The 14,790-nt window shown below is 40.2% G+C and overlaps 2 protein-coding genes across 2 annotated transcripts; one reads left to right on the top strand and one right to left on the bottom strand.

Moving 5' to 3' along the window:
- Nucleotides 1-956: 956 nt before the first annotated feature.
- Nucleotides 957-5,528, bottom strand: uqcrfs1 (ubiquinol-cytochrome c reductase, Rieske iron-sulfur polypeptide 1). Its single transcript, XM_061970114.2, has 2 exons — nt 5,335-5,528; nt 957-1,694 (listed from the first exon to the last, which is right to left on the bottom strand). Exons 1-2 carry the CDS (start codon nt 5,432-5,434, stop codon nt 1,084-1,086), a joined length of 711 nt encoding a protein of 236 aa, XP_061826098.1. The 5' UTR covers nt 5,435-5,528; the 3' UTR covers nt 957-1,083.
- A 252-nt stretch (nt 5,529-5,780) lies between these two features.
- rxylt1 (ribitol xylosyltransferase 1) lies at nt 5,781-14,368 on the top strand. The gene is made up of 6 exons (XM_061970115.1): nt 5,781-5,972; nt 6,076-6,261; nt 8,994-9,096; nt 9,217-9,531; nt 9,715-9,885; nt 13,809-14,368. Exons 1-6 carry the CDS (start codon nt 5,828-5,830, stop codon nt 14,209-14,211), a joined length of 1,323 nt encoding a protein of 440 aa, XP_061826099.1. The 5' UTR covers nt 5,781-5,827; the 3' UTR covers nt 14,212-14,368.
- Nucleotides 14,369-14,790: the final 422 nt, after the last annotated feature.

Here is a 14,790-nt window from a genome sequence, read left to right as displayed (position 1 = left end):
GCTGTAAGAGTGGGCATTTGTTTTCTTCAGACTCTGTTAGAATAATTATGTATCGTATTTTTCGGAGTATAAGTCGCACCGGAGTATACCGTAAGTCGCATCAGCCGTAAATGCATAATCAAGAAGGAAAAAAACATATAAATCGGCCAAACTATGAAAAAAACTGCGACTTATAGTCCGAAAAATACGGTATATATTATCACACAACTCTTATGCTTAAGGGCCGTTGCTATAGTTATCAATTGTGCTGAAATTGTATTTTTCTTTGTCTGTGCAAAGCTTGCAATCCAAAAGATTTTAAGCCAGTCTCGTATCAGTGTTTGTTTCCAGAATCGTCCTGCATGACTGCCAAGGCCGAACATCGAGTACCGTGACGCAGACAGAGCAGAGACAAGGCGATATCACGACGGTCAGCACATTTGCATTTTTGTATAATCATATATTGTGTCTAACTGGAGCTGTCGAGATTACCCCCTTCCCTCAGCGACAGCTTCGGTGATGTAACCAGGGACCTCCCAAATAAATAGAGGAAGCACGTGGGCTGGACTTTTAGAACGTAATTTGGATCTGTAACTAGAGTACAGCCAAAAAAAACATGTCTCCTCAATTGAGCCAAATTTAACTCTGTCTCTGCATGATTCCTTGCTTCTCGTCTGTTTAATAGATGTCATCAGTGTTTGAACCTGACAGACTCTTGGTAATCTTGTGAATTAGATGTAAATATATATTTTTTAAGTATGCATATTCTTAGCTCATAATTGTCTATTAATCTGGGAATATTAACTATATCCCTCAAAGCAATTTTATGGTTCTGGTTTAACAGAAAACAAAACATCAAATTTGACAAGTTAAGCTTCACCTGCACCAATGAATCGAGATCAAACACCCAGTATCATGTAGCTGAATGAGGAAATGATACTTTTGATAAAAAGGATGAAAAAGGGCAATTATGGTCATTCTGTAGGAAACAGGTCTTTATTGTTAATTAAATAAATCACCTTTTACCTCTAACTTGTACAGAGTGCCATCTTCGAAAGCATATTACAGGAGAGAATAGATAGACCCGCGATAGGAGGCTAATATTTATCCCACGATTACGATGTCGTCATCAGCGAACTCGTAGTAGGGAACTTCCAGGTTGAGAGGAGCCGGCCCCTTTCTAATTCTTCCGGAAGCGTCGTAGTGGGATCCATGGCAAGGACAGTAGTAGCCTCCGAAGTCGCCGGCGTTGGAGATTGGCACACAACCCAGATGGGTGCACACACCCAGAACGATAACCCACTTGGGGTTTTGCACTCGATCCTTGTCATGCTGGGGATCGCGGAGCTCTGAGAGGTTCACGCCCTCCTCCGTCGCGATCTCCTTTTCCGTGCGGTGGCGAACAAACAGGGGTTTGCCTCTCCACTTGAAGGTCATGTTTTTGCCCTCGGGGATGTCACTCAGCTTGACCTCGATTTTGGACACGGCCAAGACGTCAGCCGAGGCGCTCATGGAGGAGACGAACTGGGTGACCACCGTCTTGGCTGCGTAGACGCTGACTACGGTGGTCGCCCCGGTGACCAGGTAGGAGAAGGTCCGCCTGCTTTCGCTGCTGTCCTGGGAGGACTTGTTGGGGTCAGTCACCTCGGCACGACGGTAATCAGTGAAGTCGGGGATCTTGATGTCTGTGTGGGCGAGGCGGATACATCCAGGAGCTGGAAATAGACAAACGATCATAGCCAGAGACACCAACTCAAGACGCCCAAATTATTATAGTCAATTCACATACATTTGTGCTACTTCGCATTGTATTGTGCATTATTTAAAGCCAATTACAGTCGTGGTCAAAAGTTTACATAAACTTGTAAAGAACATCATGTCATGGCTGTCTTGAGTTTCCAATAATTTCTATAACTCTTTTTGTGATAGAGTGATTGGAGCACATACTTGTTTGTCACAAAAAACATTCATGAAGTTTGGTTCTTTTATGAATTTATTATGAGTCTACTGAAAATGTGACCAAATCTGCTGGGTCAAAGGTATACACACAGCAATGTTAATATTTAGTTACATGTCCCTTGGCAAGTTTCACTGCAATAAGGCGCTTTTGGTAGCCATCAACAAGCTTCTGGTTGAATTTTTGACCACTCCTCTTGAGAAAATTGGTGCAGTTCAGCTAAATGTGTTGGTTTTCTGACATGGACTTGTTTCTTCAGCATTGTCCACACGTTTAAGTCAGGACTTTGGGAAGGCCATTCTAAAACCTTAATTCTAGCCTGATTTAGCCATTCATTCACCACTTTTGACGTGTGTTTGGGGTCATTGTCCTGTTGGAACACCCAACTGCGCCCAAGACCTAACCTCCAGGCTGATGATTTTAGGTTGTCCTGAATAATTTGGAGGTAATGCTCCTTTTTTATTGTCCCATCTACTCTCTGTAAATCACCAGTTCCGATGGCAACAAATCAGGCCCAGAGCATAATACTACCACCACCATGCTTGACGGTAGGATTGGTGTTCCTGGGATTAAAGACCTCACCTTTTCTCCTCTAAACATATTGCTGGGTATTGTGGCTAAACACCTCAATTTTTGTTTCATCTGACATCACATGGACAAAGATAATACCTTCTTGAAGAAAGTTCTGTGGTCAGATGAAACAAAAATTTAGCTGTTTGGCCACAATACCCAGCAGTTCCTCAGTTTCCGCTCTTACAATAACAATGTCACTACAGTTTGGTTATTATACAAGTTACGGAACGTAAATCAAGTATTGTTGGCAGTTTTTGGATGCATTTTAAAATGATTTAGAGGCAGAATGGATTGCTCCCATTAGCTGCATTGCTAATCACCTAGAATGATTCAGGTATTACAGAATAGAAAAAAAAAGTGTCTTCTCATCTCTCACAAGGATTGTGAACGATAATAAAAAATCCAAAGAAAAGCACAGGAAGGCTCACAGCAGGGCGAAGCAAGTGTGACGTCAGGCTCTCTGCACCTCACTTGTCATCACGGACATGGCGCGTCAAACGTAAAGAGTCTCTAAACTTGAGTACAGTTCCCAATAACACCATAAATGGATGCTAGATTGGTTGCTAGTCCTATTTAATAAAGTAAAAATGACCAAAGGGATTGGAGAAATCTCTAGAAAAAAAAACCTCAACAAAGTATGAGCTTCAACAATTGAAAAATAGAGCAAAATTATATTTTGTAGAAAAAAAATATGTTCATAGTATACTATAATTAATAATAACAGATTTGTTTCAAATATATGTACGCATTTTTTTTGCCTTTTTAAATAGAATATATGCATCAAAGCAAATAATGTGTTGACGTCATGTTAACCACACCCCCACCGTCACAGGTATCTTTGGATAACCTATGTAAAGTATGCGAACAACAGAAGAAAAAGTACTTATTACATTTGAACCAACGTGTCAGCAGAACATGTTAAAACGGAAAATAACCAGATATTGACAGTAAATAATCATTCCATCCACCTTCTACAGCTTGTCCCTCATAATTTTGCCCAAATAATACACTGGGAAATTACACAATGAGTTACTGCATACATCAGCAGCAAAATTAGGAGCATTTGCTTACTTACAAGTTACTACTAAAAGAAAATGTTTATTCGCTATCTTATTTAATGGAAAATGTGTTCTTTTACTGCATATGTATCATAAGATTTTCTGTTAAAATAAAGGCAAAAATGAAATTTTTTGTGGTTCTCTTTATTTTGAAAAATACCAAAATACATGTTGGTACCTGAACCAACGTATTGGAATAGGGACAACCCTAAAATACTAAACTACACACTTAGTTGCAAAAGGAGCAGACTTTCATTAACAGCGCTCGTCAATCCTTGCATCCCCTTTTCCTGCCTGTCCACCATTGGGGACAGAGCCCATCTTTACATAGGTCAGTCCCCTGACCTATGCAAAATGTATTTATTTACCCACTTCAAATCAAAACTCTAAACACATTTATTCCAGACACCCTGATCAATTTCGTATCAGCTATTTATTTTAGCTCACATTTATAATTTATATTGACATTTTCTGTTTAATATTTTTTCACCTATTTGAAGGGTGTCAAACGTACGGCCCGAACCGGTTTTATCCGGCGCGCGGGATGAGTTTGCTAAGTATAAAAATGAGCCGAAATTTTAAAAAGAAAAAAACTGCTGTTCTAAATGTGTCCACTAGATGTCGCAATAGCAATTCTTTGTATCTTTGTAAATTATGCTACATATGTAAAAAAAATATATATATATATATAAAACCACATGATGTCAGTGCACCAGTTGAGGAAAATGAGCAAACTCCATAAATAACATCCTGTAATTTTGATTTTACTTTTTTACCTTGATAGATTGAAAATTAACACCAACGAGTCGACTGATTAACATTATCATATAATTTATTCAGAAAGTATAAATAACGACAAATAAAGACAGAATACTATTAACCGCAACATGTAAGTGTAAAAAAACCAAATCAACATTATGATTTGTACATTTTCAGAATGGGCTTGTTCTATTTTTAAACAAAGCACACGACCTGAAGTTGTCTTTATTTTTAAGTTATCATGTCGTGATTTTACCAGTCCGGCCCACTTGGGAGTAGATTTTTCTCCATGTGGCCCCCGATCTAAAATGAGTTTGACACCCCTGACCTATTTTATTCATTTTGTTTGAGTGTGAATGTTGTCTGTCTATCTGTGTTGGCCCTGCGATGAGGTGGCGACTTGTCCAGGGTGTACCCCGCCTTCCGTACGAATGCAGCTGAGATAGGCTCCGGCACCCCCCGCCACCCCGAACAGGACAAGCGGTAGGAAATGGAGGGATGGATGTTTGATCCTTAATTCTTGTTTTGCACGGTGTCCTTGAGTACCCCGAAAGACGCCTACAAATTTAATGAATTATAAGTTCTTAGCATAACGTATTGTGCAGTGTCCACATAACAGAAAATACATTGCATCAATGAAAATGTATTCTACAGCCTGCTGTATAACAATATGAACTTTACCCCATTGTATCGAAAGGTCACCCTGTCCTTTTTGCTGGTAAAATGCCGTACGTCAAAAATTCCATTGGTAAGACAACAACATTTGTTTAAACTTGCTACGTGGTTCAAATTTTAATGTAATTGTATTTTTAAGGCTAATGCTGAGTTATAAAAAATGTACAAAAAAATCCTGTTACGCTAAATACAGCGATAAACTATAAAACAACACGCTAATAAAGTGATTATAATACAGCAGTATTTAAAACGCATGCTATATACAGCTTGTACGGTTATATGGTGCTAACGTTGAATTAGCCTGTTAGCATCCGGCTCGACCCTTTAGCTTACCTGTATGTGGTAGCAAGTCCTTAGCTGCAGTTGGCACCACACGTTTGACGGATTGCAACATTGGGACAAAAGCCCCAAAACGACCGGTGATATTCATCATTTTTGCTCGTTAAACGAATCCCTCAACCCGCAGTCGGGGACACGACCTTGCGATAGCAACGCTTCCGTGGCGTGTGTTGCTGTAATATGGCGTGCCGGAAACTAGCGCCGCTTGTAGAACGTTCCGCTAAGGAGACGAGGCGATTTGCCTTTGTTTTATTTCCCTATTGTTAAGGTACGATCACGAAAATATACATTTGTTAGACATTTCGTATTTGTTTGCTATAAATATAATTAGTATGCAAAATATGAATATTTAAGTATATTTGGACAGGCGCATCCTCTGGTCACCTGTTTTCGTGTATCCTCGTGATGTAAACAAGGGTCCTTTCACCCAAAAAATGGAAGACGGGGTGCATAATGGTGGAACACAACGGAATGGAAAGGGGGAAAAATGAAAATTCCAAAGAGAAAATTGTTCCTTTTCATAATCTTTGCATATGTGGCGTTTTCACTCTACGCCGCGTACAATGTGTTCTTTAGCACCAAAGTCATCTCCCGCGTTCACAGGGTAGTGAAAAAAGAGGCAGGACCCTTGGGTATGTTCACAACAATACAATAACCCCGCTCTGTGTACACTCATTTAGCAGATTAAATAATGGATTATTTAATAGTAAAGGCTATTAAATGTTGTGTTTGCAGGACGGGCTCGGGATGGTGGAGCTGCTCCATTCTTAGCGGATGAGTGGAATCCGTGGGAGGATGAACAGGTGGAGTACAACTCCGACCTGAATAAAAAGAGAGAGGCCTTCAAACAGCATATGGTACGAATCGAAAAGAACAAACCCAAAAGATTTAAAGTCCAAATCTGGGGTAAAGCGGCCATAGGTGAGCAATTTTTTTGCATCAATCAATTTGATTTTTTAAAAATATTCATCAATTTATTTTCTTTACCACTCAGTTACAAATGCCGCCTCACATACAGTCATACTTGCCAACCTTGAGACCTCAGAATTAGGGAGATATTCAAAAGACCCGCTGGGGTGTGTATATATATATATATATATATATATATATATATATATATATATATATATATATATATATATATATATATATATATATATATATGTCTTAATAAGGTTATCCAAAAAATAGTGCTCGATACCGTAGTAGAGCGCAATATATGCATGTGTGGGAAAAAAAATCACAAGACTATTTCATCTCTACAGGCCTGTTTCATGAGGGGGTTCCCTCAATCATCAATCATCTCCTGATGATTGAGGGAACCCCCTCATGAAACAGGCCTGTAGAGATGAAATAGTCTTGTGATTTTTTTTCCCACACATACATATATATATATATATATATATATATATATATATATATATACCTGGACAAGTCGCCACCTCATCACAGGGCCAACACAGATAGACAGACAAAATTCACACTCACATTCACACACTAGGGCCAATTTAGTGTTGTTAATTGACAAAAAAAATGGCCCTAGTGTGTGAATGTGTGTGAATGTTGTCTGTCTATCTGTGTTGGCCCTGTGATGAGTGTGGTGGCGACTTGTCCAGGGTGTACGCCGCCTTCCGCCCGATTGTAGCTGAGATAGGCTCCAGCGCCCTCCGCGACCCCGAAGGGATTAAGCGGTAGAAAAATGGATGGATGGATATATATATATATATATAAAATACATACTTGAATTTCAGTGAATTACAGCTATATTTAAGTATATATATATATACATATAGCTGTAATTCACAGCCCCCCTCGTCATCAGCTTTAGTGCTACAGCCGCATCACGGAGGAGAGAAGGAGGCGGGTACGTCCTCAGCTTCGCGTCCATCCGTCCACATCATCAATAAGTCATGTTCGCCATGCGGCGTGTGGTCTGTTCTGATCCTGCACATCACACACCACCCGCCCCCACCCCCTCCATCACACCCCGGCATCTCTCCAGCATCGCCGCCATGATACTTCTTCTGATAAAAAAAGTCCAAGGCTTTTTTTTTATGTTCATCCACTTCGTCTGGTGTAATGTTCTTCCTGGGTGGCATGATTTCAGCTTTTTGGAAAACATCACTGCACATCATAATGGCAGCTACAGTTTCCATCTTAAAGATCTAAAAATAATAATTTGGGAATGTCCGGCAGGCCAGATTGAAAAGCTTAACGGGCCGCATGCGGCCCGCGGGCCTTAATTTGCCCAGGTATGTTCTAAAACAAGATTTAAAAAACAATCTCAGTTACTTTTAGATTATAATTACTTTCTCTTTTTACAGATCCATTTTTTTATGTTTATTGCTATAATTGTTCAATGTGTTTTATACATTACTTCTAAGATATTGTACTCTACCAGTTCATGAAATTTCAATAAGTTTAAAGTCTTTGAATAATTATTGGGTTAGTGGATTCCTTGTACCGGTATTTATTTCCACTTATGACTCTTACCACTGCATTCTGTAATAGGAAGATTGCATTTAAGTATGATTTACAAGCAATACCTTACACTTCAATACAGTATATCAAATATGGAACGATCAATGAATCATACAAAATATACAATGCTTTTTTATTTGGCAATTTCTTCATCTTGTGTAAAATAGCAATAGTTTTAGATATTTTAACCTTTGTATAATTTATATGTGATTTCCATGACAAATCTTTGTCAATCATAACACCCAAAAACTTCATCTCTTTTGATCTTTGAATCTCAACTCCTACGACATATAATGAAATAGGATTGTGTCATCTGTTAATAAAATACACTTAAACAGTTTGGAAATATCATAAGAAACATTATAGGTCCAAGGACCCATCCTTGTGGTACACAATATTATTTACCGTAAGGTGGATTTCCTATTGTTAACTTTGAAAATGATACTTCTTCTGATAAAAAGTCCAAGGCTTTTTTTTTATGTTCCTCCATTTCGTCTGGTGTAATGTTCTTCCTGGGTGGCATGATTTCAGTTTTATACACTGAAGATTACAAATATAAACAGCAACTGTACCTGCTGCCAGTGATGGTATGGTTCTGTTAGCGGGATGCCAGCAGTAGCTGGTCCTGGTGGCGATTAGCTGCTGTTTTGGTTTGCAGTTTTGTACACAGATATGAAACCGTGAGTAAGTTTCTGATATCCATCCATCCATTTTTTTACCGCTTATCCCTTCCGGGGTCGCGCGGGGTGCTGGAGCCTATCTCACCTACAATTGGGCGGAAGGCGGGGTACACCCTGGACAAGTCGCCACCCCATCGCAGGACCAACACAAATAGACAGACAACATTCACACACTAGGGCCAATTTAGTGTTGCCAATCAACCTATCCCCAGGTGCATGTCTTTGAAGGTGGGAGGAAGCCGGAGTACCCGGAGGGAACCCACGCAGTCACAGGGAGAACATGCAAACTCCACACAGAAAGATCCCGAGTGCAGGATCGAACCCAGGGCATTCGTATCAAATTAGCTTTTTACCACTCGAAAACAATAATCTCATTGTTCTTACATATTTAGTGCGGGTGTGAACTCATTTTTTAATGTTTTAATTTGTTGATAACACCAATGTTACTTAATGCTAATATGAAATGATGTGGTTACTATCCTTTATCTCCAGGGCTTTACCTTTGGGAACACATTTTAGAGGGTCCCCTCAACCCTACTGACAAGGTAGCACAATGGAGAGAGGGTGAACTCCAATCAGGAAAAATTGATTTCAGGTAACAAGGCAGACATAGATTTTTAAAGTCTACCATACCTATTATGATTCGTCAACACACAACACAGCTTCAACGCTGAGACATAACCACAATGTTGATTCATTTCCTCCTTTGCTTTAGTTTCTACACAGGTCCGGCTGTCGTTCAGGGTCATGTCCCTATGGATATGAACAGTCTGGTTGTTGTCTTGAACGGTCGTGAGCAGCAGAAAGTAGCATACTCTACACGCTGGCTGGAGCACGTCCAAACTCTAGTTCATTCCCACACGGTGTCCCACGTGGCTGTGGTCCTGCTGGGAAACGAGCATTGCAACAATGAGTGGATTGGCCCATACTTAAAGAGAAATGGCGGCTTTGTGGATCTGCTCTTTATCGTGTATGACAGCCCTTGGGTCAACGACAGAGATGTCTTCCAGTGGCCCCTTGGTGTTTCCACGTAAGTTATACTTTCTCTTCTGTAAATAGATGATAATTAATAAGCATATACTGTAAGTGCTTCAGGGGGTTTGCTTTGCTGCAGACTGTATGCTCACAATGGGCAATACTTGTGTATTATTTGTCATTTAAAGCCATGCCACTCTTTATAATCTTCCACAATACCATATTTTATATTGTGCAGGTACAGGCAGTTTTCCATGGTTAGGCCCAGCACTGAGATGATCACCTCCAACAGACCATACCTCTGCAATTTCCTTGGAACTGTTTACAAGAATTCCTCCAGAGAAACACTCATGCAGATTCTAAAACAATCTGGCCTTGAGAAAGATTGCATTACTTTTGCCAGGGAGAAGTAAGTCAAAATGTCCTTTTGTCATCTGACAAGGTGCTTTTAATCTATACATTGAGAGGTTTGAGTCATAAATTGTTTCATGGGATGACAATAAGCATGCCTCTGATTAAAATCATGAGAGGTCCCCTTTAAAAACACTCCTGATCAAAATTAATGGTTGCACTGTTGGATCGAAAAAAGGTTCAAAGTAAAACTTCAAAATGCAAAAAGGAAGAAATGGGAGCGAGACAAAAAAACAATAGGAAGCAATTTTTTTCAAAGAAACATTAAAACGTTTATATGGGGTTATGTTATGATTTTTCTCTACATTTAAAACACTTTCATGTGGTCTACATAACATGTAATGGTGATTTTTTTTGGCACAAAACCTTGCATAGATTATGTTTTACAGACCATCTTCAAGCCGTTTTCTGACCGTTTCTTAAGTATGCTTTGCTTTGTTTTATTTACGTGACTCCACTTTGACTGTATCTTCCGTCAGCCCAGTTGTAGTTTTTAGCGCGTTCATATTGAGTATACTGACAGATATAAGTTCGAACTACCGTATTTTTCGGACTATAAGTCGCTCCGGAGTATACGTCGCACCGGCAGAAAATGCACAATAAAGAAGGAAAAAAACATATATAAGTCGCATTTTTGGAGGAAATTTATTTGATAAAATCCAACACCAAGAATAGACATTTGAAAGGCAATTTAAAATAAATAAAGAATAGTGAACAACAGGCTGAATAAGTGTACGTTATATGACGCATAAATAACCAACTGAGAACGTGCCTGGTATGTTAACGTAGCATATTATGGTAAGAGTCATTCAAATAACTATAACATATAGAACATGCTATACGTTTACCAAACAATCTGTCACTCCCGATCGCTAAATCCGATGAAATCTTCCTCCCCGGTGTCGCCTCTGGTATGTCCTTTCTTTCTGCTGCTCGATTTCCGTTCTCTGCTGCATATTTCACTATATCCAGCTTGTAATCTGCAGTATATGATTTCCTTTTCGGTGCCATTTTAGTTCAGCCCTTCTCAGTTTTTATGAGTTACCGCCAATGTTGATGTGATCCATTTTAATAGCTACGGCAGTAGCATATAGCATATAGCAGTTAGCATCTCATGACCCACCATGCACTTCTGCCATGACCCTCCCCCGCCGAATTCTTATTGGTTGACGTGTAAGTGACGATTGCTGATGTAAAATCTGATATCACTAAGCTTTAGAACTTTGTTGTAAAAATCTCCTTCCACGTCTGTCCCTGACACCTGCATTTCAGGCTGGCTGCTCTGGAAACGCTCCCCACCCACACTGCTCGGTGCCTCGTCTGAGCTGCTGTGACTTAGATTACCATAGTAACTAGTATATCATGCAAAAGCGCAGATTCCAACCATTGAAATACTTTGTATAGTTCAAGACTTACGGTCATATGAAAACATCACTGCACATCATAATGGCAGCTACACTTTCCATCTTAAAGATCTAAAACAATTATTTGGGAATGTCCGGCGCGCCAGATTGAAAAGCTTAACGGGCCACATGCGGCCCGCGGGTCTTAATTTGCCCAGTTCTGATATATGGCGATAGATATCCGCTGATGTCACACTTGGGAAAAACATCACAGTTTAGAGGAAGTATAAAGGAAGGCAGGATTGTTTTATAAATATCCCCACCAAGCCTCAAGGGTTTGATTTTAAAATTTTTGGACTTTTGCAGAACCCAAACACACAAAAAACAGGTAACAAAAGGTAAGACAAGTCATTTCTGCATACAAGGTCCCTTTTAGGACCACATCCTTTTAAAGCCAGAATATTTGCAAAAATGTGAATTCAATGTAATGTTCTGTCAAGTATTCACACAGCCATGGTCTCTTGATGGCAAAGGCAAAAAAGCTTTCCCTCTTTGAACGCGGTTGGAGCTGCATAATAAGCAAGGCCTCTTGCAGCGCGCCATTGCTGTTGAGGTTGGATGCGGTAAGACTTCTTAAAAGATCCTGAGGGTCATTGAATAAAAAAGTCAAGCGGTAGACCTGGTGCCAAGTTTAGTTCAATATCATCAGATGGCCTCTGTGAGAGAAGAGGTTTAGGAACAAAAATCATCTTTAAAATCCTTGTCTTCTTCAACGCCATAAAAAAGCTACGTGAAATAAAGATGAAGAAGGATTTTGAGCTGCTTCTTCTGCTGCTGGATTCCCTTTGAGCTTGTAAAAGTTAATGCTAAATTATCAATCGTGACTCTCACCTGTGCAGTGGTCGTGACACCAACCTGAGAACATGGCCAATTTTGATACTATCGGTATTGGCTCTCAATTTCCTTCTCAACAAATGGAACACAGCATAAGACCATCGCAACATTACTAGAAAACATTTTCTTTACCTGAGGAGTGAGACTTATTCTGAATTTAGCAGCTCAATAAAGATACAACATCCCATCAGTCTGCATCCCAGTGAGAGTGAACATTGTCAGTCACTGTGTCATGTTCTTTTTTTGAAACGTTGCGCGCCAAGCAGCATATCTTACTGTTGCTATGTGGTCTGTGAAATCAATGAAAGAAGTTCTGGTAATTCTTAAAATGACCAAAATACTGTCAATGTCCTGTCCCTACATTACACACATGCAGTCGCGATCAAAAGTTTACATACACTTATAAAGAACATAATGTCATGGCTGTCTTGAGTTTCCAATACTTTCTACAACTCTTATTTTTTTGCGATAGAGTGATTGGAGCACATACTTGTTGGTCACAAAAAACATTCATGAAGTTTGGTTCTTTTATGAATTTATTATGAGTCTACTGAAAATGTGACCAAATCTGCTGGGTCAAAGGTATACATACAGCAATGTTAATATTTAGTTACATGTCCCTTGGCAAGTTTCACTGCAATAAGGCGCTTTTGGTAGCCATCCACAAGCTTCTGGTTGAATTTTTGACCACTCCTCTTGACAAAATTGGTGCAGTTCAGCTAAATGTGTTGGTTTTCTGACATGGACTTGTTTCTTCAGCATTGTCATTGGGAAGGCCATTCTAAAACCTTAATTCTAGCCTGATTTAGCCATTCCTTTAACACTTTTGACGTGTGTTTGGGGTCATTGTCCTGTTGGAACACCCAACTGCGCCCAAGACCCAACCTTTTAGGTTGTCCTGAAGAATTGGGAGGTAATCCTCCTTTTTCATTGTCCCATTTAAAGCACCAGTTCCATTGGCAGCAAAACAGGGCCAGAGCATAATACTACCACCACCATGCTTGATGGTAGGAATGGTGTTCCTGGGATTAAAGGCCTCACCTTTTCTCCTCCAAACATATTGCTGGGTATTGTGGCCAAACAGCTCAATGTTTGTTTCATCTGACCACAGAACTTTTCTCCAGAATGTTTTATGTTTGTCCATGTGATGTTAGATGAAACAAAAATGCTGTTTCGCCACAATACCCAGCAATAATTTTGTCAAGAGGAGTGGTCAAAAACTCAACCAGAAACTTGCCAGAAGCTTGTGGATGGCAACCAAGAGCGCCTTATTGCAGTGAAACTTGCCAAGGGACATGTAACCAAACATTAACATTGCTGTATGTATACTTTTGACCCAGCAGATTTGGTCACATTTTCAGTAGACCCATAATAAATTCATAAAAGAACCAAACTTCATGAATGTTTTTTGTGACAAACAAGTATGTGCTCCAATTACTCGATCACAAAAAAAGAAAAGTTGTAGAAATTATTGGAAACTCAACACAGCCATGATATTATTCTTTACAAGTGTATGTTTTGATCGTGACTGTACTTACAGGAGTATGGGAAAAATCCCCAAAAGATCCAACAGTGCAAAACGTAAATTCTGGAAAATGTTCAAATAGTCTTAAAATGTTGATCGGAACTGTATGTTTTGCAAAGGACAGTTATAATCTTTTCATTTTTGCCCATGTACCTCAAGGTGGCTCCCCCAGGAGACAGCAGAGAGTCAGAAGCGCTATCAGACTGCGCTAGTCCAGAGCGAGCTCACCCTCTGCCCCGTCGGCATCAACACAGAATGCTACCGCATCTACGAGGCCTGTTCTTACGGCTCGGTTCCTGTAGTAGAAGACGCACTGACGCCTGGGACATGCGCGGCTGGGCCCAGCTCCCCGCTGCGTCTCCTGAAGGCGGCGGGAGCCCCCTTCATCTTCATCAGCGATTGGAGGGAGCTGCCCGTGATTCTAGAGAGGGAGAGAGGAATGAGCCAGGAGCAGAGAGTGGACAGGAGGAGGAGGTTGCTGGAGTGGTACGCCACTTTCCGTCAGCAAATGAAGGAGAGGTTCACTGAGGTTATCGAGGAGAACTTCTTCAAAAGCGGCTGATTTTGTTACTGAAGGTTGTATACTCACACTTGGCCAATCTTGGCTTTTTCCGTGATTCCCTCTCTTTGTAACTGAGCATTTGTGCTGCAGCCCCTCTACTTGTCCAATCACTTTTATTCCACTGTAATTTTCCTGTATTAGTAGATTGTTATTTTGAGTCGTTCTGAATATTTCATTTTTGCAAGGTAGCGACAGTCATCAATTACTTTCAAGAGGAGTGATTGCAATAATTAAATGACAACCAGTCTTTGCATTTATTTTCTATCATACACTATATTGACAAAAGTATTTGGCCACCTGCCTTGACTCACATGAATTTGAAGTGCCATCCCATTCCTAACCAATAGGGTTCAATATGATGTCGGTCTACCTTTTGCAGCTATTACAGCTTCAACTCTTCTGGAAAGGCTGTCCACAAGGTTGCGGAGTGTGTTTATAGGAATTTTCTACCATTCTTCCAGCGCATTGGTGAGGTCACACACTGATGTTTGTCGAGAAGGCCTGGCTCTGTCTCCGCTCTAATTCATCCCAAAGGTGTTCTATCGGGTTCAGGTCAGGACTCTGTGCAGGCCGGTCAAG

Source organism: Nerophis lumbriciformis, linkage group LG10 (genome assembly GCF_033978685.3).
Source record: "Nerophis lumbriciformis linkage group LG10, RoL_Nlum_v2.1, whole genome shotgun sequence".
NCBI lineage: Eukaryota > Metazoa > Chordata > Actinopteri > Syngnathiformes > Syngnathidae > Nerophis > Nerophis lumbriciformis.
This window is presented reverse-complemented; position numbering and strand designations above follow the sequence as displayed.

Excerpts from the sequence above, each read along its gene's own strand:
- uqcrfs1 (XM_061970114.2), bottom strand. The coding sequence starts at position 5,434 with ATGATGAATATCACCGGTCGTTTTGGGGCTTTTGTCCCAATGTTGCAA. Across the intron at positions 1,695-5,334 it reads GGACTTGCTACCACATACAG|CTCCTGGATGTATCCGCCTC; the intron begins GTAAGCTAAAGG and ends GTCTATTTCCAG.
- rxylt1 (XM_061970115.1), top strand. The coding sequence starts at position 5,828 with ATGAAAATTCCAAAGAGAAAATTGTTCCTTTTCATAATCTTTGCATAT. Across the intron at positions 5,973-6,075 it reads AAAAGAGGCAGGACCCTTGG|GACGGGCTCGGGATGGTGGA; the intron begins GTATGTTCACAA and ends TTGTGTTTGCAG. Across the intron at positions 9,097-9,216 it reads TCAGGAAAAATTGATTTCAG|TTTCTACACAGGTCCGGCTG; the intron begins GTAACAAGGCAG and ends CCTTTGCTTTAG.